Source organism: Capricornis sumatraensis, chromosome 3 (assembly GCF_032405125.1).
Source record: "Capricornis sumatraensis isolate serow.1 chromosome 3, serow.2, whole genome shotgun sequence".
Lineage (NCBI taxonomy): Eukaryota > Metazoa > Chordata > Mammalia > Artiodactyla > Bovidae > Capricornis > Capricornis sumatraensis.
Genome location: NC_091071.1, coordinates 9398009 through 9424754, shown reverse-complemented (window position 1 = coordinate 9424754; position 26746 = coordinate 9398009). Strand labels below are relative to the sequence as shown.

General features: G+C 43.8%; 1 protein-coding gene across 1 annotated transcript in view; it reads right to left on the bottom strand.

Annotated features, from left to right (window-relative positions):
• Nucleotides 1-5175: 5175 nt before the first annotated feature.
• GTF2I (general transcription factor IIi) overlaps nt 5176-26746 on the bottom strand; it is an 82400-nt gene continuing 60829 nt past the window's right edge. Inside the window, exons 18-35 of the mRNA XM_068968176.1 lie at nt 24180-24363; nt 23122-23180; nt 20059-20130; nt 18766-18949; nt 17052-17110; nt 16648-16722; nt 15454-15555; nt 14702-14767; nt 14198-14381; nt 13126-13184; nt 12673-12753; nt 12163-12246; nt 11611-11794; nt 10106-10134; nt 8366-8407; nt 7567-7608; nt 7021-7096; nt 5176-6301 (exon numbers count right to left, since the gene is read on the bottom strand). Coding sequence (XP_068824277.1) covers nt 7038-7096; nt 7567-7608; nt 8366-8407; nt 10106-10134; nt 11611-11794; nt 12163-12246; nt 12673-12753; nt 13126-13184; nt 14198-14381; nt 14702-14767; nt 15454-15555; nt 16648-16722; nt 17052-17110; nt 18766-18949; nt 20059-20130; nt 23122-23180; nt 24180-24363 — 1565 coding nt within the window. The 3' untranslated portion in view covers nt 5176-6301; nt 7021-7037. The remainder of the gene's footprint in view (nt 6302-7020; nt 7097-7566; nt 7609-8365; nt 8408-10105; nt 10135-11610; nt 11795-12162; nt 12247-12672; nt 12754-13125; nt 13185-14197; nt 14382-14701; nt 14768-15453; nt 15556-16647; nt 16723-17051; nt 17111-18765; nt 18950-20058; nt 20131-23121; nt 23181-24179; nt 24364-26746) is intronic.

Here is a 26746-nt window from a genome sequence, read left to right as displayed (position 1 = left end):
TGGTCTGGCCCAAAGACCTTGGCCTCGCTTCAGATGCTGCCTTCCCCGGATGGACGTGGCTGGGCAGTCCTCAATCAGGAAACCCCCAAGGCTGGGCCACGGGGATGGGTCTAGCCTGAGAGCCTGAGGCCCAGGCAGTGCCCTCTGGGGTCTCCTGTCAGGCTTCCCAGGATGAGAGCACAGCAGCCCTCACCACGCAACAGTTCTCAGAGGCCAAGTTAAGCCTCCTGCCAGGCCTATGACGAAGGCCTTCTGGGTCAGCCCACAGGCCCAGGTCTCGCCTGGCGCCAGGAGGTGCAGGAGGGGTCCCTGAGCCGCTGGTTGAGGGCTTCCTTGGCCTTGAGGTTAGCTGCATGGGGTGGAGGCTTTGAAGGGCAAGCAGGTGCCTCAATGTGGATATGCATGCCACTAACCACCCGTTCCCAGGGGACCTTAAGTCTTCCTTCTCAGCAGATCAGACCAGGGACGGGCTCTGGCTGGGTTGGGGTGGGCCTTGCAGCCTCATCAGAAGAGAACCAGGAGCCTGTAACTCAGCAGTGGAGCTAGGACACAGCTGGTCCACACATCCTGCGAATTCCTTCTCCCCTGGGCCTGATGACACGGTCCTTGGCCTAGGGACACAGGAGCAAGCACCCCAGACACCACAAGTCAGCCTGAGCCTTTGGTCTGCAGGAGGCCATGCATACACCAACTGCTGGCTGTGGGCACAGTGGCCTGGAGCCCAACTCACACACTGACCTATTCATACAGGGTTGGGTGCCCTTGGCAAGCTCCAAGCCTTTTTATCATCTGTACCTACTCCAAGGACTGTGGAATATTTAGGGAGGTCCAAGGCAGTTTCTTGCTGTTTAAGCTGGGCCTGGAATGAGGGAAATGTCAGGTGCTGGGGCAAATGGTGCCGGGCTCAGACCCAGGGCAGGCGGCCCATGTTCTCTGCTGGAGCTGTCGCCGGTGAGCTGGGTGGCTGTGTGTGGGGCAGCCCCCGGTCTAGCCCTGGGAGAGCTCAGCCTTGGCTATGCCCAGGGCCGTGGGGGCTTTCCCAGGCCAGGTTGGGGAGGATGGTAGACAGGAGCCTGAGTTCTAGGGGTGGGGCCAGGGCTGTCCCTTCTGCACTGTAGTGTCTGGAGGACGGCCTGATCCAAAGTGGGTTCTGGGCCAAAATCAAAGGGACTCTACCATTTGGTCCCACTCCAAAGCCAGGTCTTCCCTGGTGGCTCGGACGGTAAAGAATCCGCCTACAACGCAGGGGACCTGGCTTCAATCTCTGGGTTGGGAAGATCCCCTAGGGGAGGGAATGGCTTACCCACGGCCAGAATTCCATCCGGGCTGGAGAATTCCATGGGTGGAGCCGCCTGGCGGGCTGCAGTCTACGGGGTCAAAAAGAGTCAGACACAACGGAGTGACTTCACTACCATCTGGTCCCCTCCAGAACCGGGAGCCCTGGGGCCTGCCTGCACCCTGCCTGCTCCCACCCCACTTCCTCACAGGGGCCAGATGCGTCACGTGGCCAGTCATTTGAAGATCATCAACCATCAAGGCTAAATCCAGCTGTGTGCTACCGCCACAGGGGGTTTTGTGGTGAGCTCTTCTGAACTTGAAGCTAATTTCAGTAATGAGAAAAATCCCACCTCCTAAATTCCGTCATCAGGGCTGGGTTGCCATTGTCTCCCCCACTCCACCCAGAGATTGTGCGAAGGCAGCTGGCAGCATGGCCTCAGTCCAGGGCTTGGCCATGGACTCTGCACCTCTGCCCCGTCTGAGGGGGTACAGGGCAGTGCAGACGCACAGGCCCGGGGTGAGGCACTGGTCAGACAGCGGGTCTGCTTACAAGGGTGTCTGGCGGCGGCCCAGCTTGCATCAAGCACCAGGGGCAGTGAAGCCACTCCCCTCGATTGAAAGCTCCTCTCATGCAGGCCAACACTTGCTATGGCTTTCTGACCCTGCGCCCATGGGATGGGTGCCTGCTCTGACGTAGCCTTTCTGCAAACCTGCACCTGCTGTCTTTCATTAAGGATTTTTCCTTGAGGTCTAGATTGGTAGTTATAAAGGAGAGGACAGTTTGTCTAAATCACAGATGATGCAAATCTATAGATTCTTCAGGGATTTATCTGAAATCTTCCTAGAGCCTTGGAGGTGGCGGTCTCTCCTGCTGCCTCTGGTTGGGGTTGAGTGGGTATGAGTGGGGACGGTTCTCGCTCAGGTCCCCCCAGGCACTAACCAGCACGTGGTCTTCGCTAAGGATCACACTGGCTTTCCAGGTGAGGAACAATGGGCATCACCAGGCAGCCTGCGATCTTGCGGGAAGTCAGTGCTACAGAAGGCCCACCAGCCACCTACTCTGGCCTGAGAAACCCGGCAGGAAACAGTTACACACACGGGTGTTGCGTCATAGCATGTTTTCAGTGCTACCTTTCCTGACAACTTCCTCAAAATAAAACCACAAGGGAAGTGGGGTTGAAAGGTGGGATGGGGCAGGAGGGAGCTGACACGCAAAACCTTTGATCGGAGTTGGCGAGCTGGGAAGACAAGCGGCTTCGCTGTTTTTCATTCAGTTCACAGGGATTTGAAGCCAGGGAGCTGCAGCAGCCAGGTTTACCCACTGATTTGTCAACCAGCCACCAAAACCTGAGGGACTTAGGACTTCAACAACCTGCTTTCATTATCTGCCCTTTCAGCCAAAGCTGGCAGTCACGAGGTGAAGTTAACCACCCCTCAGTACACGTGGGAGTAAAACAGAACCCGAACTGCAGGGGTTGGAGAGCAACTCCATGGGGGCGTCTGGTTAGACCTGCACAGCCCCACCTGTGCTCATCCAACTGGACTCGGCGCTGGGCAGAACCGGGACCCGAGGTCGCCTCAGTTCCCCACACTCTGTCCCCTTGTCTGTATCACAGAGAAACAGGCATCCGTGAAGAACACTTCTTTCTAAATACACACACGTGGCTTCTTCCACTAGGAAGGAAGGTGTCCAGAGGTGCGCTGTGGAGTGTGACAATTACGGTTCACTAATGGTTAAACCAACCAGCAGCCTGAGCTTATTCAGAATGAGGCTTGAGGTCTGGACACTGCAAAGGTCTGGTCTCTCAATCTTCCTCTCCAGTGGACCTTTTTGGTCCCTAGAGGGGAGAAAAAAAAAAAAACAAACGGCAGAAACATTGCTGGAAGGATGCTCAGAGAGATGACCTACTTCCAAGTAGGACTGGCTGCCTGCTGTAGCGGACAGCTGTCCTGGGCACACTGGGCACTCTGCAGGCCACGCTGGGCACACCAGAGCCCAGTCCACGCTGCCATCTCAGGGGTAAGACTGTGGCCATGGCTGGATTAGTGGCCTACCTCTTCTCTCAAGTCCCAAGGTGACCTGGGCATGCGACATGCATGCTCTTCAGGTCACACAGACGATTTAGACCAATCAAACGATAAAATGTCTTAGGGTGTGCTAACTGCTCAACAGGGAAAGCTTACGTGCACGGCACAGCCCAAGTGGCGGTAGGTGGGTAAATGTGATTTCTTTTGGAGGTGCCAGTGGCCCCACCTGCAGCAGCTCTGCTGCCCGCCCCAGGGCAGAAGCTGACCCAGAAACAGAGCTCGGCTCTCCCTGCCACCCAAGGCCCAGAGCTGGGCAAGAGGCTGTAAGTAGTTGGCCCAATTTCACCATCAGGGTCTAATTGATAACAATCCTGCAATGGTACACGCTTCCTTGGTTTTACTGTTGGAGACTTACTCAAGATCACAGCTGTCCAGAAGCATGGCTTGGAGCTGGTCACAAAGCCTATGTCCCTGGTCATTCTGCTATATTTCCTGATAAAATAATGTTGAACCATCAGCCACCACAGGATCAGGATGTTGTTTCAGAAACACAGGGTGCGTTAGAATTACTGATGGGACCTATGTGGTCGTGTTTCAGTCTGGTCCTCCAGGAAAGACCTTGGTGGGAGAGTTTCACACCCCTCGCCCTCTGAAGATTCACGCTCTTTTGTCAACTGTCTCATTTATGAGGGCAAAACCTATTCACTAACACAGGCGGCGGAAGGCTTGCTCCTTAGACGGTTCCTGGGCTCCACATGAGCAAGGCAGGGTGACCCCAGACATTTTTAAACAAGCCTGTGGTGCTGAAACTAGGGCTCATCTGAGCACTGCAGGTAAGAAGGCAATTTGCTAAGGCGGTCACCTTGCCAGGAGAGGCTGTACTGAGACCCTAGACTGTGGGTAAGCAGAGTCAACAGGGGTGTGTGAAAACCTCCAGGAGACACAGTGAGTTAATAAAACAACTTCTTCCACCTCCATGCTCTTCTGCTCACAGACGCAGCTTCAACTGAGATTCAACATTTCTTAAAGGAACCTGTAAGCTGTTCAGAGGCAGGATGGGACCAGACCGCATCTTAATACCTAAGTTAGCAGGAGGATGCCACAGATTCTGAGCTGTGGTCCACAATGCAGAGACTCATACACTCATTTTTAGCTGTAAGAAACTTAAAAAATCCCCAAACATATGTGTTTGCATAGATACAGGATTTTCATACTGGAGATATATATACTTATACTGCGTAGGAAAGTCCATCTCCTTCCAAGTCTGTGCGCCCAGAAAATTTCTGTTGAAGGGTTATGTGTACAAGTGTAATCCCTTTGAAAAAGCAGCCTTTGGATGACTATGAATTTCCGGTGACTGGGATGGGAAGTGTGGGTGGTGGCAGCCAGATGGGGCACACCTGAAAGTAACCCCAGGGGTCTACTAGAGCAGCTGACTCCTCCGGGTGGCCGGCTGCTAAGTCTGTCAACAAGTCGGTTTGGCTTTCCCTGAGGTCACACGGGTAAGGGTCACAGAGAGACAGAAGGTGATGTGGAGAGACAGAAAGGACCTGGAGCCAGAGTTTTATGTGGGAGGGGCTCACGGACAGGCTCCATCCTGGGAGGGATTGACCTCAAACATCGCATGCCGTTGGCAGGTCACAAACAAACAGGTGGGGGCTCCAGCCCCAGCTCAGACCAGAGGCACAGCGGTCTCAGACTCACCCCCGGCAGGGGTGTCCTGATGAGGCACAGAGCCACTGGACAGCGGCGACATGACCTCACCTCACAATCCGCCTACCGCCGAGCCGCCCCAGGTTTCCCAACAGTCATGAAAACACCTTAGAAAGAAATGAATTAGTGTGTGAAAGGCATGGATGGATTTTATTTATTACCCTATATCTACAATTTAATTTGAGGTAAAATATAAGCAACACATAAAAATGCCTATTTCTGCTACCATGTAATATAATTCTCCATTGTGAATATTGTGATAAAGCTAATGAAAACTCTATGCCATCACATACTCTAGCTTTTCGTATAGCTGGTATTTTACATCTCTTACTGTTGGTGAAATCTCAACACACGTAAGATTCTCCTACAAATGGCGCAGAATGTCAGAGGGTGCCTGGTCAGCTGACTGACCCCTCACTGCCCACACTGGGCCTCAGTGTCACCGGTTCAACCGCAGAGTAATGAAGGCAACGAAACCCCCCCTCCCCAAGTTCTGAGCCGAGCTGGGGTGGTGTTCCAAAGAATTCCACACCACGACTGGGCTCATGGCAGTGAGGCTCTAGTGTCGTTCAGCTCGCCCCAACACTCATACCTGACCTTAAACTTCTGGTACGCCATGCATTTTATTTGGATGAAAAGTAGATGTGGATGGAAGAGGTTCTCTGTTTTCCATCTATAAGCCACACGCGGAGATTACCGACCTCTTACTGGCTGTTAGCTGATCCTGATGGTTGTGTTTTAATGATGATAAAAAACATATGAACCATGATAGAGAGCTTAGGAAAAGGTTTAGTCAAATATACAGATACTAACTGTTCACTCAGTCATTAAGGAGAGCCGTGAACAAAAGGATCATTTAAATGATTTTCTCCAATAGAAAAACTAAAGAGCTGAACTATATCACAGGGGTTTTCTTCACTGCCGAAGCTGAGATGTTCCAGTAGGAGATATCTTCACTTGATTGAAAAACAAACACCATCGCTGAAGGCTCTGCTGAATATGTAAAAAAATCTGGTGAGCTCCACCCCTGTTATTTTCCCTGTCGTTTTTTCCAGCACTGCTGTAAAATCCTTATAATACATTCCCAAGGAAACCAGCCATTCCAAATCTACAGTCACTCTGCTCTTTAATTCAATTCACAGAACTGCTGAAAAAGTAGACATTTCTATCTAAAAGTAGAAAAAAAGGTTTGTATAGAAGGTATTTCTGTTATACAAGTATATTACACAGCCTGGGGCAGTAACAGGTCCGAAAAGCTCTTCTCACCCACTGATACTTTAAGCTAAAACAGGAGAGAAAACAGACAAGTGAGAAAACAGGTTAATCTGATTATAGGAATTTATGATTTTCACTAATATCACAACTTAATTACCACATCAGTCCAGGGACTGGAGGTACACGGCCCACTCCATGACCAAAAAAGTCTCCATATAAAAAAAACCAGAGGGTCAGCTACAGGTGAGAGATAACTGTACCCTCTAACTATCATGAAAACAGTCAATGCTGGGGCTGAGTGAGGTCCAGCTCGACATGAACACCAAGTCTCACTGACTGATGGTCTAGGAACGCCCCTCCTGGAAAGGTTTAAGGTGTTTGGAATGACTGCATCAGGCCAAATCATACCAGGATACACAATGGTTGTACAGCTCAGCCAGACTCTGCAAATACTGTTGCAGTGATTAGGGGAGAGTCAGTCTGGTGACATTGACTTGCAGTGCATCCAATGGCAAGGACAAGAATTAACCTACAGATCAGAAACAAAACACTTTGGAGGCCAAGTGCTTTAACATCTTTGCCTGATAGACATGCGTTGATCCAAGGAAACTCTCCATGCTTGAGCCCGCTAGCTCAGACCACCCAGTATGCTTACACTTGGTCCTCACGTGCCCCGAAGGTGGGCCACCGTTTATGGCTGAAGCAAGGAAAACACTTCAGCTTACTGATATGCAAGGAGGCTCTCCCAGACACTACATGGTGTCCTGGACAGAGAAGCTGATTTACCCTGGGAAGGAAGAGTTCTACCACGTAGGGTCTGGTTCTTGCTTGATTTGGGAGTTTCCATCAGTCTCCTTTATTTCTATCAAGAAAAACAAAAGGGAACCGATTAACTGCACTATGAATACAGATTTACTTGATTATACAGCTAGTCATACCAAACTATTCATTACAACTCGACAGGATACTAAAAACCAGTACAACTAGAGACTCTTCTCCAGCAGTCAAGTTCTGAATTTTGTTACTTAGATTTTCAAGGTCACAAACGCCTTATTAATTATGCATGTAAAGGACCCACACTAGCTGAATCTAGGTTACAAAGCATTCATTCAACAATTTCAGAATTCATTAAGGGTCATTTGGGGAAAATGGAAGAAAAGAACCTGTAACTCATCTCTAAATACAATGCTTCTGGGCATAAACTACAAACCCACTTGACCCAGAAACCAAGGAACAAAACCACCATGTGTTTCCAGGTGAAGAGCTTCTAAACTACAATTAATTCTTCGTCTTTGGCACTTCAAATTTTGACAACCAGGCTACCATTTTTACCTTCGGTTGCAGGAACCTCCAATTGGGTTGGCTCAGCTGATTCTGAAGAGAAACACACGAAGATTTTATTAACACACTAATCAAAAGTCGCCTTCAGTTATGTAAAAAGCCTAGAGGGAGGAAGCTCTCTAGACATACACAAAGCCCCCATCTAGGATGAAACAATAGCTACAAATTTGGGGAATTAAAAGCAGGGTTACTCAACTGGACTGTCAAAAATCTGCTTTCCTGAAAACCTGCTATCTTACACAATCAATAACAATCTTAACACAGGTCCAACAGGAAAGTAGGAGGTTCTTTATGTCTTTTCCCCCTTCCTTCTGCAGGATCTCTTTTAATGAAAGTCTTTCATTACTTCCAGTGAATCACACAGCAGGCCTAAACAAACACTTGCTTCCAAGGAATTTTCAGCCAACAGTCTGGCTTACAGCAACCATTAGAAATGAAGGGCATAAGGCACCAAGTTAAGACAACCTTCTCATCACACAACCACACTCAACGCCACTGGTCTCAGGTTCCTGAGCTTGAGCTTGAGCTTGACATGGGGAGGTGGAGCCAATGGCACGCGGTCCAGTTCTCAGTGATGACCTATGTGTGACCCACACAGGCTTTCAGACAAAGGAGTCAAAGAAACCAAATCTGCGTGTGCTCGAGTGTGTGCATACATGCGGACATGTGCGCTGTGGAATTAACTTTCCTTAGAGTTGGGTACACATTAGCACGTGAGGCCACACCATTGATGTGATCTGGTCTACTGCGTCAGCAGGAATATTTCCATGTTTCACCCTGCTTAATTTACCTTGGATCACTGGGCCTTCTGACTCATTCTGATCAACCAACTCTGAAAAGAAAGCAGATTCATCTAAGTAATAATGACACACTGCTACATTTGTAAAGCATTTTTGCATACATTCTCTAACCTGATGCTCCAACTCTGCTATAAGAGACCCTATTTTCCTTATGAGAAGGAGGGAACAAAGATTAGAAGTTGTGGTAGGTCCCAACCAAGTAACTAACTCACGGTAATTAACATAAATTTCTGTAAATTATTACCACACAAGGAAAAGAACAAAACTGAACACTTTACACATACGGGAAAGGGGCAAGGAGTCATAAAACACAATGTCTTTTGAAATTAAAAGTTACATAGAAGAGAGATGAATTGCAATCAAAAAAGTTTTCCAAAAAACAAGACAAAACAAAAACCCCACACCTTATCATGGGGTTGGACGTTTAAAGATCTCTGGTGTTAATTAAAGCTGAATGCGGAAGACGACTGAAAAATCTATGAAGCAAGATTTCCTTTCATTCATTATTGACACCCCCAGATACTGACACACTTGGCCAAGATAGAGAGAATAATAAAAACAGAATCTATTGAAAAAGAACTAGTGGCTTGGGGGAACAAGCAAATAAATACATTTTAGGATAAAATGAAACTCTAAACTGGGAAGCAGAAGAGACAAGACCAAATCCGTGATGCTAAAGGCAAGGCAGACAAAGAGCATCGACCGCGTGAAGCCCACGGGGCAGCGGGACAGGCCCAACAGCCGCGTGGCTCTCAGCTCAGGCGGGGAACGGACAACTCACAGGGCTCAGCTGTGCAGCGGTCACTGAAAACTCCTGAACACTTTCCCAGCAAATACAGAACAGAACGCTCAATATAGATGGATGTTAAAGAGCCGAGACAATACCAGCCGGAAAAATGACTAAAATGCTAATGGTGTATCAATTAAGGATAACTGTCACTTTGGAAAATTTTTAACAAGAAAGGTAATAGAAGAACATAAAACATATTAGCATACTTGTTTCACACCAAAAAACACACACACACAAAACCTGTTTAAAATGACAGGAATATCAGGGAACTGGAAAAACACTTACACTTGTTTGTGCAAGATTATCTGAGAGCCCAGTGACTGCCAGACACAATGCCTCAATATTAACAGAAGCCGCCAAATTACGTTGGAAGACTTGCCTTTTCTAGCCCGGTAATCAGAAAATAATAGTGAAAGTAGTAATGGTGAAAACAGGAATAAATATAGATTGTGCTTACTGAACACATACTGTAGATCAGGAGTCAACAAGCCTCATCACAAAGAGGCAATGAGTAAATATTTTAGGCTTTGCAGGCTGCTCTGCTGTGATTTCTTGAGTCAGACGTAAGCACATGGGCCCAGCAGTGCTGTATTAGAACTTCATATTCACACAGTAAGGAGCTTGCTAGGCGCTGCGTTAGAGGCTTGACATACAATGTGTCATTTAAAATGCTCTAAAATGGCCAAAATGGGTGCAAGTATCATTTCTATTTGATTATACAAGTAAGTAAACAGATTTTAAAAAGCGAAACAACTTGCCCAATATCACATCCACAAAGTGACCTGTGGTGCTTTATATTGAGGGCTAAAACGACGACTTTGAATGATTACTGCTGGATTACGCCTCGAAGTGTACACGCAGACCTGCATAAACCCACCCATCCCCTTTTCTCACATCCCAGAGAAGGAAAAAAAAAAAAAAGACATCCAGAAATACTCACGGTTATTAATCACAAGTCCTGGAAATGGTCTGAAGAGAGAAACAGATGGTACAAGTGTTTTTTTCACTCTACAAGAATTTACATGTATATTTTTACTCAACTAACATTTAGCCCATGTTACGTATGTGCTAGAAACACAAAAGCTGTGCACTATCATTGAATCTTCTACTTTGAAACCTATAGACAGGCAAGTAACCATTAGAAAACGCTACACCAAAGATATGGGGAAAAAATAGGAACAAAGTAAGGGAAATAGAGTAATTCTAGTAAAATGAGAAAAGGCTTTGGGAGAGTACTGTATTGGCTATTTCTGAGTGTCGGTCCTAAGCAGACAGTGGGAATTGGACAATGAATGGGTATATCTAACCACAGCGAAGCTCTGGGGAGGAGGAAGAGTGAAGCGGAAGGAGGGGAGGGACGATCAGGCAGAGGAGCATGGAGACGTATTCATGACCACGTGTGAACGAGACAACCAGTGGGAACTTGCTGTATGACTCAGGGAGCTCAGGGGCTCTGGGACAACCTAGAGGGGTGGGATGGGGGGTGCACGTGGGAGGGGACACGTATACCTATGGCAGATTCATGCTGATGTATGGCAGAAACCAACCCCATATTGTAAAGCAACTATCCTTCAATTAAAAATGAATACACTGAAAAAAAAAAAACAACCACGACCACGTTTTCCACACACACACACACATACATACAAATAAATAAATAATAGGAAATTAGAGTAATTTTAGTGAAATGAGAAGAAGCTTTGGGAGGATAAGACATTAACTATTTCTGAGTGTTGGTCCTAAGCAGACAGCGGGAACCTGAAGTTTGGGGGAGGTGGAAGAGAAGCGGGAAGGGCCCTGGGAATTTCTACTTGGGTGATGGCAAAGGGGACGTGTGTGGCACTTACTGTGACAAGCACATATCAACAAATGGAATCTGCACAGTGCTGTGAGTGTGCAGGTGTGGCAACCATTCCTACTCTGTGGATAAGCAGCTCACACTCTCAAAGGGAACAACTACCATCTCACTGGACAGACAAGGAAACAGAAGTGGCTTAGCATTGGATCCTTGGTCTGACCTGAAGCCCGGGAAGATGCCTCACAGGCAAGGGCTGGCAACATTTTCCTGTATAGGGCCAGACATAAATATTTCCAGAGCACAGTGTCTCTGTTCCAGCTACTTAATTTTATCACTGCAATATGAAGGCAGCCACAGACAATATGTAAACAAGCAGGAGTGACTGGGTTTTAACAATACATAAAAATAAAAACATGTGGCGGGCTGGAGCTGGTCCACAGGTCACAGTGTGCTAACAACACCTTGCCTTAAAACCAGAGAAGGAACAGTCAGCACAGGCACGAAAGAGCCTCACTGTAACTGAAGGACTGTATTAGTTCATTTCATCGCACAGTAAACTTACTACAGAGGATCACATTTTGGACGATGACTCGGCCTCAGTCATCTGCAGGTTCATTCCTATGACCAAGCAAGTCACTCTCACGTACCTAATGACTGTGAATTTAATGAACTCAGCAGAATCTAAGATCCTTCTCATGGAGCTGATTTCCAGATAGCTGGGGGCTTTGAATGACACTCCGGGGGGCATGCCATCAACCACCACACAGCCAGGGTTAATTGTGATTTTCCTGTAGGGAACCTTCACGGGGAAACCCATCCCAATGGCTTCACCTATAGTGAGACAAATGGCATAAAAGCAGAGTCCACCTTAGTGAGGGTTTACAGAAGCACAGATGACAACTACTTGAGCATAATTCAGTTTTAAGATCTAACTGAGTCAAAGATTTCCTGGCTTATTGCAAGCTGTATTATGCAAAAGCCTGCATCCATGCTCAGTCACGTCTGACTCTTTGCAACCCTACGGACTATAGGAGTCACCAGGCTCCTCTGTTCATGGGATTTCCCAGGCAAGAATATTGAAGTGGGTGGCCATTTCCACCTCCAGGGGATCTTCCCAACCCGGAGATGGAACCTGCGTCTCCTGATTGGCAGGCAGATGCTGAGACACCTGGAAAGCCATGCACAAATGCAAAGCTTACCAAATTTCCGACTGAAGAGGTCATTAACTTGCTCTCTTAGCTGTCGAGCTTTTTCAACCTTTGATAGTCTTTCATTATCATCGTCTGAAAAGGTTAAGAGAAAGCTGTAACTTAACAATGCCATTTTAAGACCAGATACATTTTTAGGTGCTCTATGTAATGTTATGTTATGGGAATGTTTTTTTAAAAAGCAATCAAGATTGAAACGATTTAACCAAACAATTTAATAACAGCACTAAACTGAAAATGCAACAACATCATTCCAGTTATAAAGAGTTTTGTTTGCCGTTTCATAAAAATTTTTTAAACACACTAGGCATCTGGGTAGCATACAGGTTTTAGCTCATGTTGAATCAAATAATTGCCAAGCACTGTTTATAGAGATAAACTGACATGGTGATGTATCTGGCCAATAATTTCTGCAGGGGCTAGGGGAACAACAGACAATGTGCAGTATATTCAATCTCCATGAAGCCCTAACAAGCTATAATTGAGGCAGAGAGATCATACCTGGAATTGTCACCTGAATGATGTTAAGGTCTTCAACACCTGATGCAGTAGTATTAACACTGGGTGATGAATTGATTTTTCCTGAAAACGGAAACCTCAGATTAAAAACATACACAAAACGTAATTAAATCTTCCCTAACGCTTACAATACAGACTATAAAAGACCATATTTTAAGCCAACTTTGTTCCTCATGACATGTTTTCTTGTTCTGTGACATTGGGCTTCCTGAAAGATGTTTTTCATTTTTTGTCTTCCTCATGCTGCTTGGTAGAGCATCAGACATGTAGAGATCTTTAAGTTACTAAAAAACTTAAAAACCATAAACTAGACACAACCCCAATTTTGAATGTACTTTCCAGGTTTTATTTCAACAGCTACTCTTGCAATAATTTTTAAAACTACTGCTGCAAAGTAAGTGTCTGACAAAGTGTTTTCTGTAGCAAAATGCTTACTAGGAGGGCTCTTAGATGAGGAGGTGCTTTCCTTAATTGCAGTCTCAAACATTTCTGGCCTAAAAACAAGAGAAAAAGCATGTGTGTCAGTATTCCAATAGTAAAACACTAAAAATTAAACAAGTAAGACACTGAAAAAGCTAGTAACTTTATATACACACACATTCTTAGCAGCAACAGAAATAACATGGACATCTAAAGGAACACACACAACAAGACTAGCTATCCCTGCGATTCTAACACCCACCAAGCCCTGTTTAGTTTAAAGAGCTTCTTCCTATGGTTTCAATATATCCTGGAAAGATGCAATGCTAGACTTGAGAAGGAAACACAAGAGCCCCGCATGCAAGCAGCATGGAAATATAAAGACAGGCTGTGAAAAGTCAAGCACCAAGAGTCTGTCTCTCTTGGGTCTTCCCTGGAGGGACTGGTTAAGACTTCAATAACAGGCTTCCCATAAAGGAATGTAGGTTTGATCCCTGGGTAAGGAACTAAGATCCCACATGCCTCAGGGCAAGGCCAAAAAGTAAAAATTAAACAGTCTGTCTCTCTGAGGAAGCAGAGGCAGGGTCTTAGCCTCTAGAGACCTGGCTGAAAGTACAGAGGGTGGCCATTAATAAATAAATAAATCCTAAAATTCCTTTCAACTAATTTTGAACAATTCCTGGACACTGACACATATTTTATTAACTCCAGTTACTTTCATCTGCTTCAGCTGTGCTGGCATAATTCACAGATCCCAAGCAAACAGAAGAGAGATTTAAACTATTCTGTAAATTGGAGAAATAAAAAAGCTTTAGAACACTGAACCTCCACTTAAGGTTCCAGCCGTTATCAACCAGTAAAAATATAGACTATAAGGAGATTTCGCAAAATCAAGTTGTTATCCCTCTGGTAAGTCACAGCCCTCCTTCCCTCTTTTGACCACTTACAAAAATTTTTAAATATATATAAAAGTATAGCTCAAAGAGCTTCTCTGACTCTAGGGCCCCAAAGCTGAATCCACATGCCATCTCCCAGAGTCAAACTGTACCAACTCAGGGGGCAAGCTCGTTTCATCTTATTTCCTTACTTTTTAATGATGAACTTAATTTTGGCTTTGTTTCTGAGTATCTTCTCCAGCCTTGGAATGCCAAAAGTAGACGGTCGTCGGAATGGCACACCCTCGGGTAAGCCTTCCACATAAAAGTCTTCTGGGAAAGACTCAAATAACGCAAACGGCACTTTCACAGCTTGTTTAAGGCCAAGAGCTTCACCTAAAAAAAACAAAACACACTTATTGTTTCTCATATACATAATTTTTTGAAAAATTAAACCTTAAAAAAAAAAGCATTCAAACTACATTTTGCAGTTACTAAAACTATTCTTTAAAAGAATCACATGAATTTTAATTTTAGAAACATGTCTTCAATTTCTTGAAGAAATGTGGGAAAAACGATCAAATTCATGCCTGCAAAGCCCACAAACATCTGATGATAAGTTAAATGTTGAACATTTTTACACTGATCACATTTTTCTGTTTTATAAAAAAGCTATCCCATATTTTAATAACAATAATACTTCAAAATAAACTTACCACATTTTTCATTGAAAAGATTTTCAACTTTCTGTTTTAGGTCTGTGATTTTGGCATTCCAGGCCTCTGCATGAAAAAAAAAAAAATAACGCAGAAAGGTTAGGAACTTCTTCATCTTTTCTTGTGCATCTTTACTCAGCGCAAAATAAAAAACACACAGGTTTTTAACACAGTCATGTCTTGGTAACTATTCTAATCCTGATGCATTATTTAACTGTTCTATTATATTACTGGGGTTCCCTGGTGGCTCAGACGGTAAAGAGTCTGTCTGCAATGCTGGAGACCCAGAAAGGTCCATGGACGGAGGAGCCTGATGGGCTATAGCCCATGGGGCCACAAACAGTCAGACGCAACTGAACAACTAACTTAATTTTAACTTAGTATATTACTAATATGTCAGCTACAAATTAACAAAATAAACAAAGACCAAAATACCGCCCCCCCCAACAATTATAGTATCTACTCTGCAGACACAGCTCTACCCTTTAGACGATCTGTATTTATCATCTTAAAAATCACCCTATGGAACCAGAAATAACGTTATCCCCATCTACAGCCAAGGAAACGGAGGCACAGAGAGGTTAAGCAGCTTGCTCGAGGTCATGGAATCATAAGTACTAGTGCCAGATTTGAACTCAATCTGGCTCTGTAGTCTTCGCCTTTAAAAAACAGTGCAGCTACTGAAATACAGTATTTTACTAATTCCTTTTATTTGAAGTAATGAAATAAAGAAAAATGAAGTATATATTTACCAAAGGAAAACTCTCTCCCTCGAGGCTTGAAGGGAACATTAGAACCATTCGTCTGGGTAGGGGTTCGAACGGCTGAGGTTTGAGGATTGCTGTTATTAGGGCCTAAAGAAGAATAAAAAAACAAACAAACAAAAAACATAGTCAGCACACACAATCAATCACCTGCTAGTGACTTCTGTACAACCTGCTCTTGAAGGCCAACCTGTGCTGGAAAAGTTGAGTCCAGTGAGGACATGAGCAGTCTGCAAAGGAAAAGGCCACTGGCGGTGAGTTCTACAGACCTCTGTCCGTTTTCCTACTTCCATCCCTACAACGAGGCATTTCCCCCCCGAACGTATCTAGCTTCCTGGCTGGTATGAGGAACTTTCAGTTCACTTCATGACTCATCACAGCCTTTTGAAGACACTGCACACTTATGGTTGCCTTTAGGTTTTTCTGTTAGCCTCTGAACATAAACACAACTTTAGATACAAGTCTTTCATCTACACTGTGAAGCTCTCCTTTGGATTCTCTAGCTATTTTTGACATATCTTTTCTTTGAATTCTAAGAAAAACACAGAGACAATGCTATGGGTTCTGAGTTGTCTCCCACTAAAAGCCTGACTATGGCCTCAGAATTCAAAAAACTATGAAGACTCAACACTCTAATCTTTAATTACTTCAAGCTACTGAATAAAAACCAAAGCTTTTTTAAATGGCATAGTGATAAAAGCAAGGTATTTCTGGAGAAGCTTGATCTCTCCACCCCATCACCCTGAAGGCAGGTCAAAAGAGCTTTTCATTAACCCACCACTGTCCTTGTACATGAATACTCAGAGTGGCATTACTCATAAATAGCCAAAAAGCAGTACAACCCAGATGTCCATCAGGTGATGAATAAATAAACAAAATGCGGTACACATCCACACAATGGAATACTGCTCAGCAATAAAAAGGAACGGACACGCATTAGGATGGATATTATCTAAAAGCAGGAAATAACAAGTAGTGGCGAGGCTGAGGAGAAATTTCCTCTACTTGAAACTTGATTAAAAACATTTAGAACTCTGGACTTACCACAGGTTAGCTTTCCACACCTGAAACAAGTTTTGTGAAGGCCCGTTTCCCTAAAAATGTCAACACTAGAGTGAAGAGGCAACAGCTGTAATCAGTGAATTGGACTGTGGACAGAAACGGGCCGCAGAGCAACCTCACCTTCCACAGTGACCTCAATTTCAGGAACTTTCGAATTACTCCCGGGGCTTCGTGGCCTTTTCGGGGACTGCAAAGCTGTAAAGTAAGCATATACCATTTCTTTTGGATATTGTAAAAAATCCATAAGGAAGTGCTCTATAAAAGCAGAGTACTGAAATTCAGTTTGGCTCTATTCACAGAAACCTGAAGAGTTAAACTGATGGTATAATACTCCACATGAGTCTCAACAAAGCTGTGGACACATGAATGAAAGATGACTGCAATATGAAACTGCCAATGAAATGTTCACTTTGTGGGGGGCAGGCATTAAATATCTTAAAAAGCTCAAAACCAAATCAAAAGCCACCCCCCCACACAAATTTCTGCCACACTGAAGTGTAATAAGGGTATACATAATCTCTTACCTTTAGTGTTAATTTTACTAGCCATTCCAGGAGGCAAGTAGGAAATAACTAGTTCAGGTCTAGAGAGAAAACCAAGAAATGTTACAGTGGCCAGTATAATATCGGTCTTCATAGCTAGTAAAACGTGTGATGACCAATTTTTTTTTTTAAATGAAGGTGACCACAAAATAACTCTGTAAGGCAAAAATAATCTCTATCATTGTGCACAAAAAAAAATTCACTTTTCCTTCCCACAACTAGCTGCTAAAAGATTTTAGGAAGAGTAAATGACTTCTTTCATGATAGCTCAGCTGGTAAAGAATATGCCTGTAATGCAGGAGACCCCAGTGTGATTCCTGGGTTGGGAAGATCCCCTGGAGGAGGGAAAGACTACTCACTCCAGTGTTCTGGCCTGGAGAATTCCATGGACTGTACAGTCCATAGTGTGGCAAAGGGTCGGACACGACTGAGCGACTTTCACTTTCATGAAAATGAAAACTAACAGGTTTAGTTTCTTCAGCTCCTGAAATTTTGAAGACATATAAACGAGAAACTTAATTGTTGAAATTCAGTTGCCCGTAAGTTTAACCAGGAATAAACAGAGCACATTAAAAATCAGCACTTTCTTTCTTTCTTCAAGTATCTATGGATAAGATTCTTATAGCATCATAGCATCTCTCAGCAAATGTCAGCACCACCGCTGTGGGGCAAGTACAGCTCTCCTTGTACATATGAAGAAAATCAAGGGGGAAAAAAAATCAGCTCAGTTCAGTTCAATTCAGTCGCTCAGTCATGTCCGACTCTGCGACCCCATGAATCGCAGCACACCAGGCCTCCCTGTCCATCACCAACTCCGGAGTTCACTCAGATTCACGTCCATCGAGTCAGTGATGCCATCCAGCCATCTCATCCTCGGTTGTCCCCTTCTCCTCCTGCCCCCAATCCCTCCCAGCATCAGAGTCTTTTCCAATGAGTCAACTCTTCGCATGAGGTGGCCAAAGTACTGGAGCTTCAGCTTCAGCATCATTCCTTCCAAAGAAATCCCAGGGTTGATCTCCTTCAGAATGCACTGGTTGGATCTCCTTGCAGTCCAAAGGACCCTCAAGAGTCTTCTCCAACACCATAGTTCAAACGCATTAATTCTTCGGTGCTCAGCCTTCTTCACAGCCCAACTCTCACATCCATACATGACTACTGGAAAAACGATAGCCTTGACTAGACGGACCTTAGTCGGCAAAGAAATGCCTCTGCTTTTGAATATGTTGTCTAGGTTGATCACAGCTTTCCTTCCAAGGAGTAAGCGTCTTTTAATTTCATGGCTGTAGTCACCATCTGCAGTGATTCTGGAGCCCAAAAAACTAAAGTCTGACACTGTTTCCCCATCTATTTCCCATGAAGTGATGGGACTGGATGCCATGATCTTCATTTTCTGAATGTTGAGCTTTAAGCCAACTTTTTCACTCTCCTCTTTCACTTTCATCAAGAGGCTTTTTAGTTCCTCTTCACTTTCTGCCGTAAGGGTGGTGTCATCTGCATGTCTGAGGTTATTAAAAAAAATCAAGTGCAGGCTAAAGAACAGCAGCAATGGACAAGGTGAGGTCCGAGGCTCATGCTACACTTCCTATCATGGACCTCAAAAGCTTAGCCATAACCTGAAGTTAGAGAAGACTTTCAATAGAAGTACAACTTAATTGCCTAAATTCCAGAAAGGATTGCAATGGCCAAGAGAACTTACTTTTTAACAACAAACTTGATTTTATTACTTCCACGGACAATCCTTTCCAGTCTTGGAATTCCAAACCAGGTAGGGCTTCGAAAGGGAATTCCTTCTGGCAAGCCTTCTACATAAAGGAACTCGGGGTTTGATTCAAACACCGGGTATGGTACTTTTACCGCCTCTGTGAGTCCAAGAGCTTGAGCTGAAAGTGCAAGAGAACATAACTTACGAAAGGTAAAATTTTATAGATGATCTTTTACTTTTGTCTGACAGCAGTCTCTCTTTATGCTTTTATTATACCTATTTTTAAACTGTGATACAATGAACATATAACAGTATGTTAGTTTCAAGTGCATGGCCTAATGACTTGCTATTTGCATATATTCTCAAGTGATCAGCACAGTAAGTGTAGCTGACATCTGTGCATGCTCAAATACATTGGGCCAAAGTTCCCAACAATCCAGCAATTTCCACTTAACATTGTAGGCATCTTACTTAGTACATTGGGGAAAACTGAAGAACAAGCCTAAAAAAACAAAAGGAACCTTTTAACACTTCAAAGGACAGGACAATTAACTATCCCCACAGGACAATCAAAATTGTCTCTGTACTCTGGGAGGAAATGAACTACAGCCATATGGCAAGTACCTAGCCCTTGAACCCAGCATCTTGTTAAAAGATAAGAGGGAATTCTTTGGTGGTCCAGAGGCTTTCACTGCTGAGGGCCTGGGTTTGACCCCTGGTCAAGGAACTACGATCCCACATGCCGAAGGTAAGCGGTGCACAAGAAAATGCACCTGAGCAGACTGGTCAAGTGTACTGAAGGTTCCTGATCCAGGACACAAACGTTAACACCAGATATTAAGACAATGATGGGCAATGTCCCGGGAATACTGGGATCACTCTACTCCTTCCTTCCTTCTCCATGAGACATACCCAATCAACTGAAACACTTGCTGAGCCTTGTCAGAATCCTCAAGACAGCATTCCAGGAAACCATTGTCAACAAATCTACGTTGAAACAGATGATCAAACCCATGTGTCACATGGTGTCAGCCAGGTTACAGGTACAGACAGTGGGTCTGAGGTCCCTCCCGAGACCTCCCACACTCTCCCGCTCTGATACATGAGAAATCGGGAGTCCAGGGGACAGAAGGTAACTTGCTCAGTTTAAGCAGCCAATGTCAGAGCAGAAAGAAAGTCAAACCCAGTTTCTGAGACCTTCCCTCTTTAGGTCCTGAACTGCTAAAATGTTCATTCAGAACACTGCCTTTCCTTAACATTATAAAACTAAGACTATGTTTTACTTACCAAATTTCAAATTAAAAATCTCTTCCACTTGCTTCCGTAGCTTGGTTATTCTGACATTCCAATCTTCTTTGACTAGAAAGCAAAAATCAATCTAATTAACCATGTCCCTTATGGGTGCTGACACAAAATCAGATTGGATGCTCTTCTTTCCAGTGATGCCATTTTTTAAAACCTGAGATATAATCAGCATATTACACTGTAACAGTTTCAGGTGTATATCTAGGGACACTCTTCATACAACTTCTCTTAAGAGCAAAAGCTTCTGTTCATAAGGAAAAGAATGACTTTCTGCACTTGTCAAGAAGTTCAGGAAGACAGAGTTCCAATTTAAGTGCACAATGTAGATAAAGAAGAACCTGTTCAGAAGCATTTAGAATGAATAGTTTTTAAACACTCCTCCTTGGAGGTACATCGAAGAACCCTCTCAGGAGTAGGAGGACCACCTGTATAAGGACCCAGGCCTCCTGTACCAGGTTCAACTAGAGCTTCAATTGTATTCGCTTTTCTAAACTGGCATTCCTTGTTTTATTGAACACATGTACGCCTACAGATTTACACAAAGGAAAACTTCACTCATCACAGCAAGAAATGAATGATAAAGTGATTAGGGAGGTGTCACTGAGCACTATTTACATCTGATTTCCTTACCCTTTATTTGTAAGACAACCATATCCCTTTAAATACAACATAAAAATAAAGAAAAAATAAGCTATTAGAAAAGACAGGTAGGGTTATCACTTGGACAGATTATCGGAGCTTGTTTGGTGGAGGTGAGGATGCAGAGGATAGAGGAGATCTTGGGGACCGTGGAGGATGCTTGGAGGTGTTGGATGAGGAAGGAGGGTGAGACAGAGTTAATTTAGAGAAAAGGGCAGAGAGTGCACGAATCGTCCCAGGAGCAAAAGTCATCCGTGTCTGTGGGTGAGGTGGCAGGAAACGTTGGAGAAGTTCTAAAAATACTGCTCAAGGTTGGGAGCCTCAGAAACTCCTTCTTTTCCTTTACTTTTACCAATAAAGTACTTTAAAACCTTTTCTTTAAAACAAAACCTAGCATCTCAAGGGTTTAATACGGTAACTCAGCCATTCAACTAGACAAAGTCAGTCTGGTATGAAGCAAGTCGGAATACTACTATACCAGTCAGCAGAGTCTGCCTTCTCCAAGGTCAAGGGCATCTGACAACTCGTCGCTCCCCTTCTGCCTCACCCTGCACTTCCTTCTCTGGTATTTCTATGCTAATACAAACAGATCTCTGCACCACTCCACACAGGAACCAACTGCCTTCTCTCTCTTCCCCTGCAAAGCTCAATTACCTGGCTAGGTCCACAGCTTTCTCGCACGAGACCTCTCCCTTTTCCCAGACTGAGAACCAAGTGCCCGGCCACGTGTTTCAGCACGCAACTGTCACCTAAGAGTCAGGCAGGAGTCTGACGGCAACGACTAACACAATGCTTCTGGCAGGTACTCAAGGACCGGAATTAGCCTGGCAAGACTAACACCCAGGGCACGGGCAGACCAAATACCATTTTGTAGGAATGAAGAAGGACAAGCTTTGATTCTTTCCAAGGTCTACGAATGGCCGAAGGCCAAGTTCTGTTAATGACTGGGAGAATGGAGTGTCCTCAGATACAAGGCCTGTAACTGTCTGTGCCAGAAAACAGCAGATCAAGTACTGCTAAAACTATTACGTAATCCTCAGAGTAACGTCTGTGCTGCCTACAGGCTGTTCCGATGATACATGATCAACACCCTCAGTTCACAGTCACTATGAGAAATGCTCCTAATAAAATCAGGCATCACAATAATCACAAGCTTGAACTTGAGGTCTGTCTTGAGAAATGAAGACACACACATAGAGTTCCATCACATTCAGACTAACGCATACCACAGCTCTACCTTTGGGAATATTTTTGCTTGCATTACGTTGCTTAGTAAAGTCTCTGTCACATCCAGTCTCCAATCTGTCACCGATATCTTGTTTCTTTGCCTAAGTCAAGTGCATTCTGAAGAGCTTGCTGGACTGAGGAAGCTGCATTCAACCTGAGAAATTAAGCATTACCTCTTCTCCCCGGCAGAATTCTGGGCACAGGATGGCCTGTTTCCCTAGTATAGTTTTTTTCCAAATACTTCTCATGCCGTGATGAACACAAAAAGATTATACCATCTGTTTAACATACTGATGACTTTCACCAGTTGCACCCAGGGACCTAAAACTCAAGAATCAGTACTTGACAAATAACCCACTTTGGACAGCAGTTCACCTTAGCATTTACAAGAATGATTAACTACAAAAACAAAAGAAAGAAAAAGAAGGAATGGGAAAAGATTTAACAACAAAAACTCAGAAGAACCCATTATTGGTTCTTAGGAACAGAAGTTCCTAAGGTTGCAGAACCTACAGAACCTAATACGCAGACCTACACGTCATGGTCATTTTATCTGACATTATGGAATGGAAAATAAAAACATCAGAAAGAAAGAAAGGCACAGTTATATACCTCAGATAAAGAAAACAAAACCGTTCTGATAACTGAGACAGAGACTTTTAAAGCTCTTTTCTGTTGGGCAGGATGTCAGCGCAGCTGCTGCAATCACGGTATCTGCCGTTTTAAAACCAAGGTCCTCGTGAAAAGATGAAGGACTAAATCTCGTGGCCTGGCCCGTCAGGCACGTGTGGGCAGTTGTGCACTTGAAATGTGGTCACCTGAACTGGGATGTGCTGGAAGTATACAATATACACCAGAGACTCAAACAAAGGATGTAAATAAGTGAAATGAAAAACGTAAACCAATGTACCACGTACAAATTCTACATGACATACATGGCTTGCATCTGTGACACGTTCTATTTCTACTGAACACCATGGGTCTAAATTCAAGCTCAAGTTTGTCCCAAACTGCTAGGTTCATCTTGATAAAACAAGGAGTGCCTGTGTTGATCTTTCAAGAAACATTTTTTTTGAGTGGAAGGGAGAAAAGAGCAATCCTATGGCATTAAAAGTTTAATGAAAGCTTAGAAACTATTTGATTTACAAGCTTTTAAAAAGGATCTCACAACTTTCTTACCTGGTGTATTCGTTCTGGGCTGAGTAACTTCAGTAGTGCTGTGCGTCAAAAGCTCTGGTCTGTAAAAATACAATTGGTATCAGGATGAGAGCATTTAAGACCGCCTTTACTTCACATATGGTTCACTCTACCTTCATTTGCAGTGAATGAAAAATCATCTTGGTGACTTTAGATTAGTTTGAAAATAGCAATTTATAAAGATTCAGGTGGGACCACCTCTACGTCCTCAAAGGCATTTTAGGCTAACTTGTGGCGAAACAGCTGTGTTTGGCCCGACCCCAGGTCAACCTCGGGCTTCTGCCCTTCAGGTGGGCTAGACAACAGCGCAGGGAGGTGCATCTGGCGTTGTCACCCTGAGGCTTGTCCCAACAAACAGATCCACAAACGCGCAACCCCAGTCAGCAAGCAAAGTCTACCTCAAGGACAGTTCTTTTGTATTAAATGGGCCTTCCACTCCCATACTCTGCCCTCAAATTACCCATTCTGCTACCTTCCCAACTCAAGCCAGACCGACCCTTTTAAGAGCCAGTTCAAACTGTTTTAAGAGGAATCAGCGTTAAAACCCCTTCAACCCTTCACTGACTGTATAGGACGTACAGCTAGGCTTCCTCCCCAGGGCCATCTCAGTGTACCATGCCCTCAAGGGCATCACTCCCTTCCACACAGACTGTGTGGTTATCTGAATATGAAAGGGGACCTGACACCTCCCTGCCCTGACCTACTTAGGCTATTTCCTTCATTTGAACCCCCTTTCTTGCATCCTCTGTGCACAAATGAACCCTCTGCATGCTGCCCTGGCCCTCTTTCCCAAAGCTGGCGCTTTTCAGTATTGATCGATGCAACAAGCCTCCCAAGGACGGAGTTTCTGTTGGATCCAATCTGGTATATCTGGTACCTGGTACTACAGAGACACCTGCTTGAAAACCGAATCTAAATGTAATACCTCAGTTTTAAATACGGGGAGTAAAATCCAACTGGGAGGGGGGAAAACCCATTTATATGAAATTAACTTTTCTTAAAGACAACATTAAATATGTTTCTGTAAATTATAATCCTACCTTTTGATAACAAATTTAATTCGATTGCCCACTTGAATAATTTTTTCCAGCCTTGGGATCCCATACCACGAGGGACTTCTAAAAGGAATGTTTTCTGGCAGTCCTTCCACGTAGAGGTCATTAGGGTGTGCTTCAAATTTCTGGTAAGGTACAGCCTTAGCTTCGGTGCTCCCTAAGGCTTCAGCTTTATGAAAGAAAAGCAATTCAGAAGACTGGAGACTAAATTGTCGTTGAAATCATATTTTTTTTTAAATCCATAATAAAGGACATGTCAACTTCTTAAAAAGCATCTTTAAAATAACCTTAACAATCACTGAGTACAAAAACAGGAACATGGGAATGTATCTTACTATTCTGTTTCTGAATAGGCGCAGCACTGAAACTTTAAAATGTAAAAATGTAATTACTAATTCAACTTTAAAGCCACATCCAAACAGAGGTGTAACAAGAAAGAATCAATTTACAAAATATTGGCATTTACAGGTGTCCCTTGTATTCTGTGTGTTACATTTAAATATTTTATAATCTGACGGTTGAAAAAAAGAGTGCCTTCTTGAAGAATCTGTATTTCTCTGACTCTCACTTTGACTTTCCTCTCAAATTCAAACGCCTTCTGCCCTAACTCCTTCCTTCATTTCATCAGTACCAAATCTGAACGGTTCTACTATATTGTAGGATCCCGATAGTCTAAGTAAGGAGTGTGTATTTGTGTTTTTGTTTTTTAATATTTATTCATTTATTTGGCTGCACCAGGTCTTAGTTGCAGCATGTGGGATCTAGTTCCCTGACCAGGGATCAAACTTGGGACCCCTGCATTGGGAGCTGAAGAGTCTTAACCACTGGACCAGCAGTGAAGTCCCAGGAGTGTGTATTTGAAAACCCAAATACAGTGTAATTTAGATCAGAGCTGTTTAAAGAAATATTACCTCTGAAAACATGGTAAAGGCTTTCACACTCACACCTGGGAGTGATATTTATTATAGTTACTCTGCTAAATATAACAATAAAGGACACAAACTTAATTCTAAAAAAACTTCCTATAAAATAAAAAAGAACCAAATTGTTGGAGCTACGAAACAGCACAAGTTACAGAAAGGGGGAAGGTCAAGTGCATTAGCATTCATCTCATCATGAACAAGGTCTCCTCTATATTAAGTAACCTTTCCGTCTCCCTAGTCATTCTGCTTAATTTTGCCTAATTTTTTCCTGAACACTTAACACTTTCTAGTATACTACACTATTTACTTGTTGCTTTGCTATGCGTATCACCCTAATCTATTATCGAATCCTTGGGGAGGGGGGAAGCATTCACTGTCTTCTGTGGGGCTGAGTTCTCAGCACCAGACACACAGGGGTTCATAGGTGCCGATCTGCAGTATAACTTTCAGGACTTGGGTTTGATATGATCAACAGTCTTAAGTTTTCCTCTTTCCTTGCCAGGAGCCTTGAAGAAAGCAACAATTCCGCTGGTGTCTCTCTCTCTAAAGTTGAAGTACAGGCCAGGAGCAGAATTTTGTTGTTTGTAATTTAACAATATATAAACTCTTTTCTGTTTTTAAACTTTTTAATTGGAGGATAACTGCTTTACAATGTTGCGCTGGTTTCTGCCCTACAGCAACTCAACTCAGCCTTCAGTATAAATATATCCACTCCCTCTGAAACCTCCTTCCTCCCCCGCCATCTCACACAAACTCTTTATCTATTTTCTTAGCTCTGTATTTCCTACTGGCCCATTTTTCTTTCTGTGACTATACTACCACACGCACAGCTTTCTTCTTCCATGAGGGAAAAGTCAGCTTACTAGCGAGCACCAATGCTCTACTAGGATTGGCTGTTTCTTACAGACCAGGTTCGATTTCTAGAACTAAACGTCCTAGAGGCTAAAGTTTAAGGCTGTTCATGTAGATGCCCATTATCTATGCCAACTATGTCTATGAATTAGGACAATACCGTGGTGGCATCTCTAATGATAACGTTCACAATCTTCTTTCGCTAAATGGCTTGGAAATATAGTGATTTTTAAAGCGTAGATTCTTCATTGTTCCTTAGCGGATTTCTGACCAGATGCACACAGAGGTAAATTTTCTTTAAGCTACCCAAATATTCATGTTGGGCAATCAAGGATATGAGGGGGAAAAACTTAAACTCTGACTTTTCCTCAAGGCATTCAGAGTCTCAGGGAGCTAAACCATGTAAGTAAAACTGAAGTACACGGATTCCGAAAACAGCAAACAATTAAATGGACTAAGTTTGTAGTTGCCACTGAACTACTCCTAAAAGCTGGTTTCCTGAGTCTGTAGAAGCCAGAGCCATAAGCCACTCTCGGAAACCAGGGGAGGAGCAAGAATCTGCACCCAGGAGACTTCAACTTTTTGTGTAAAACTCACATGGTTTCTTTCACAAAACTGAGAAAAGCCCCGTGTCCTCGTGATTCTCTGTGGCACTTCTGGGCTTCCTTTGATCTTTGCAGTGTTATAATTCAGTGAGGCCCCATGTATACTATATGACTGAAAGGCTCAGTAATTTCTCAGTAGTTTTTAATGACACTGGTCCATTCACTATTTGTT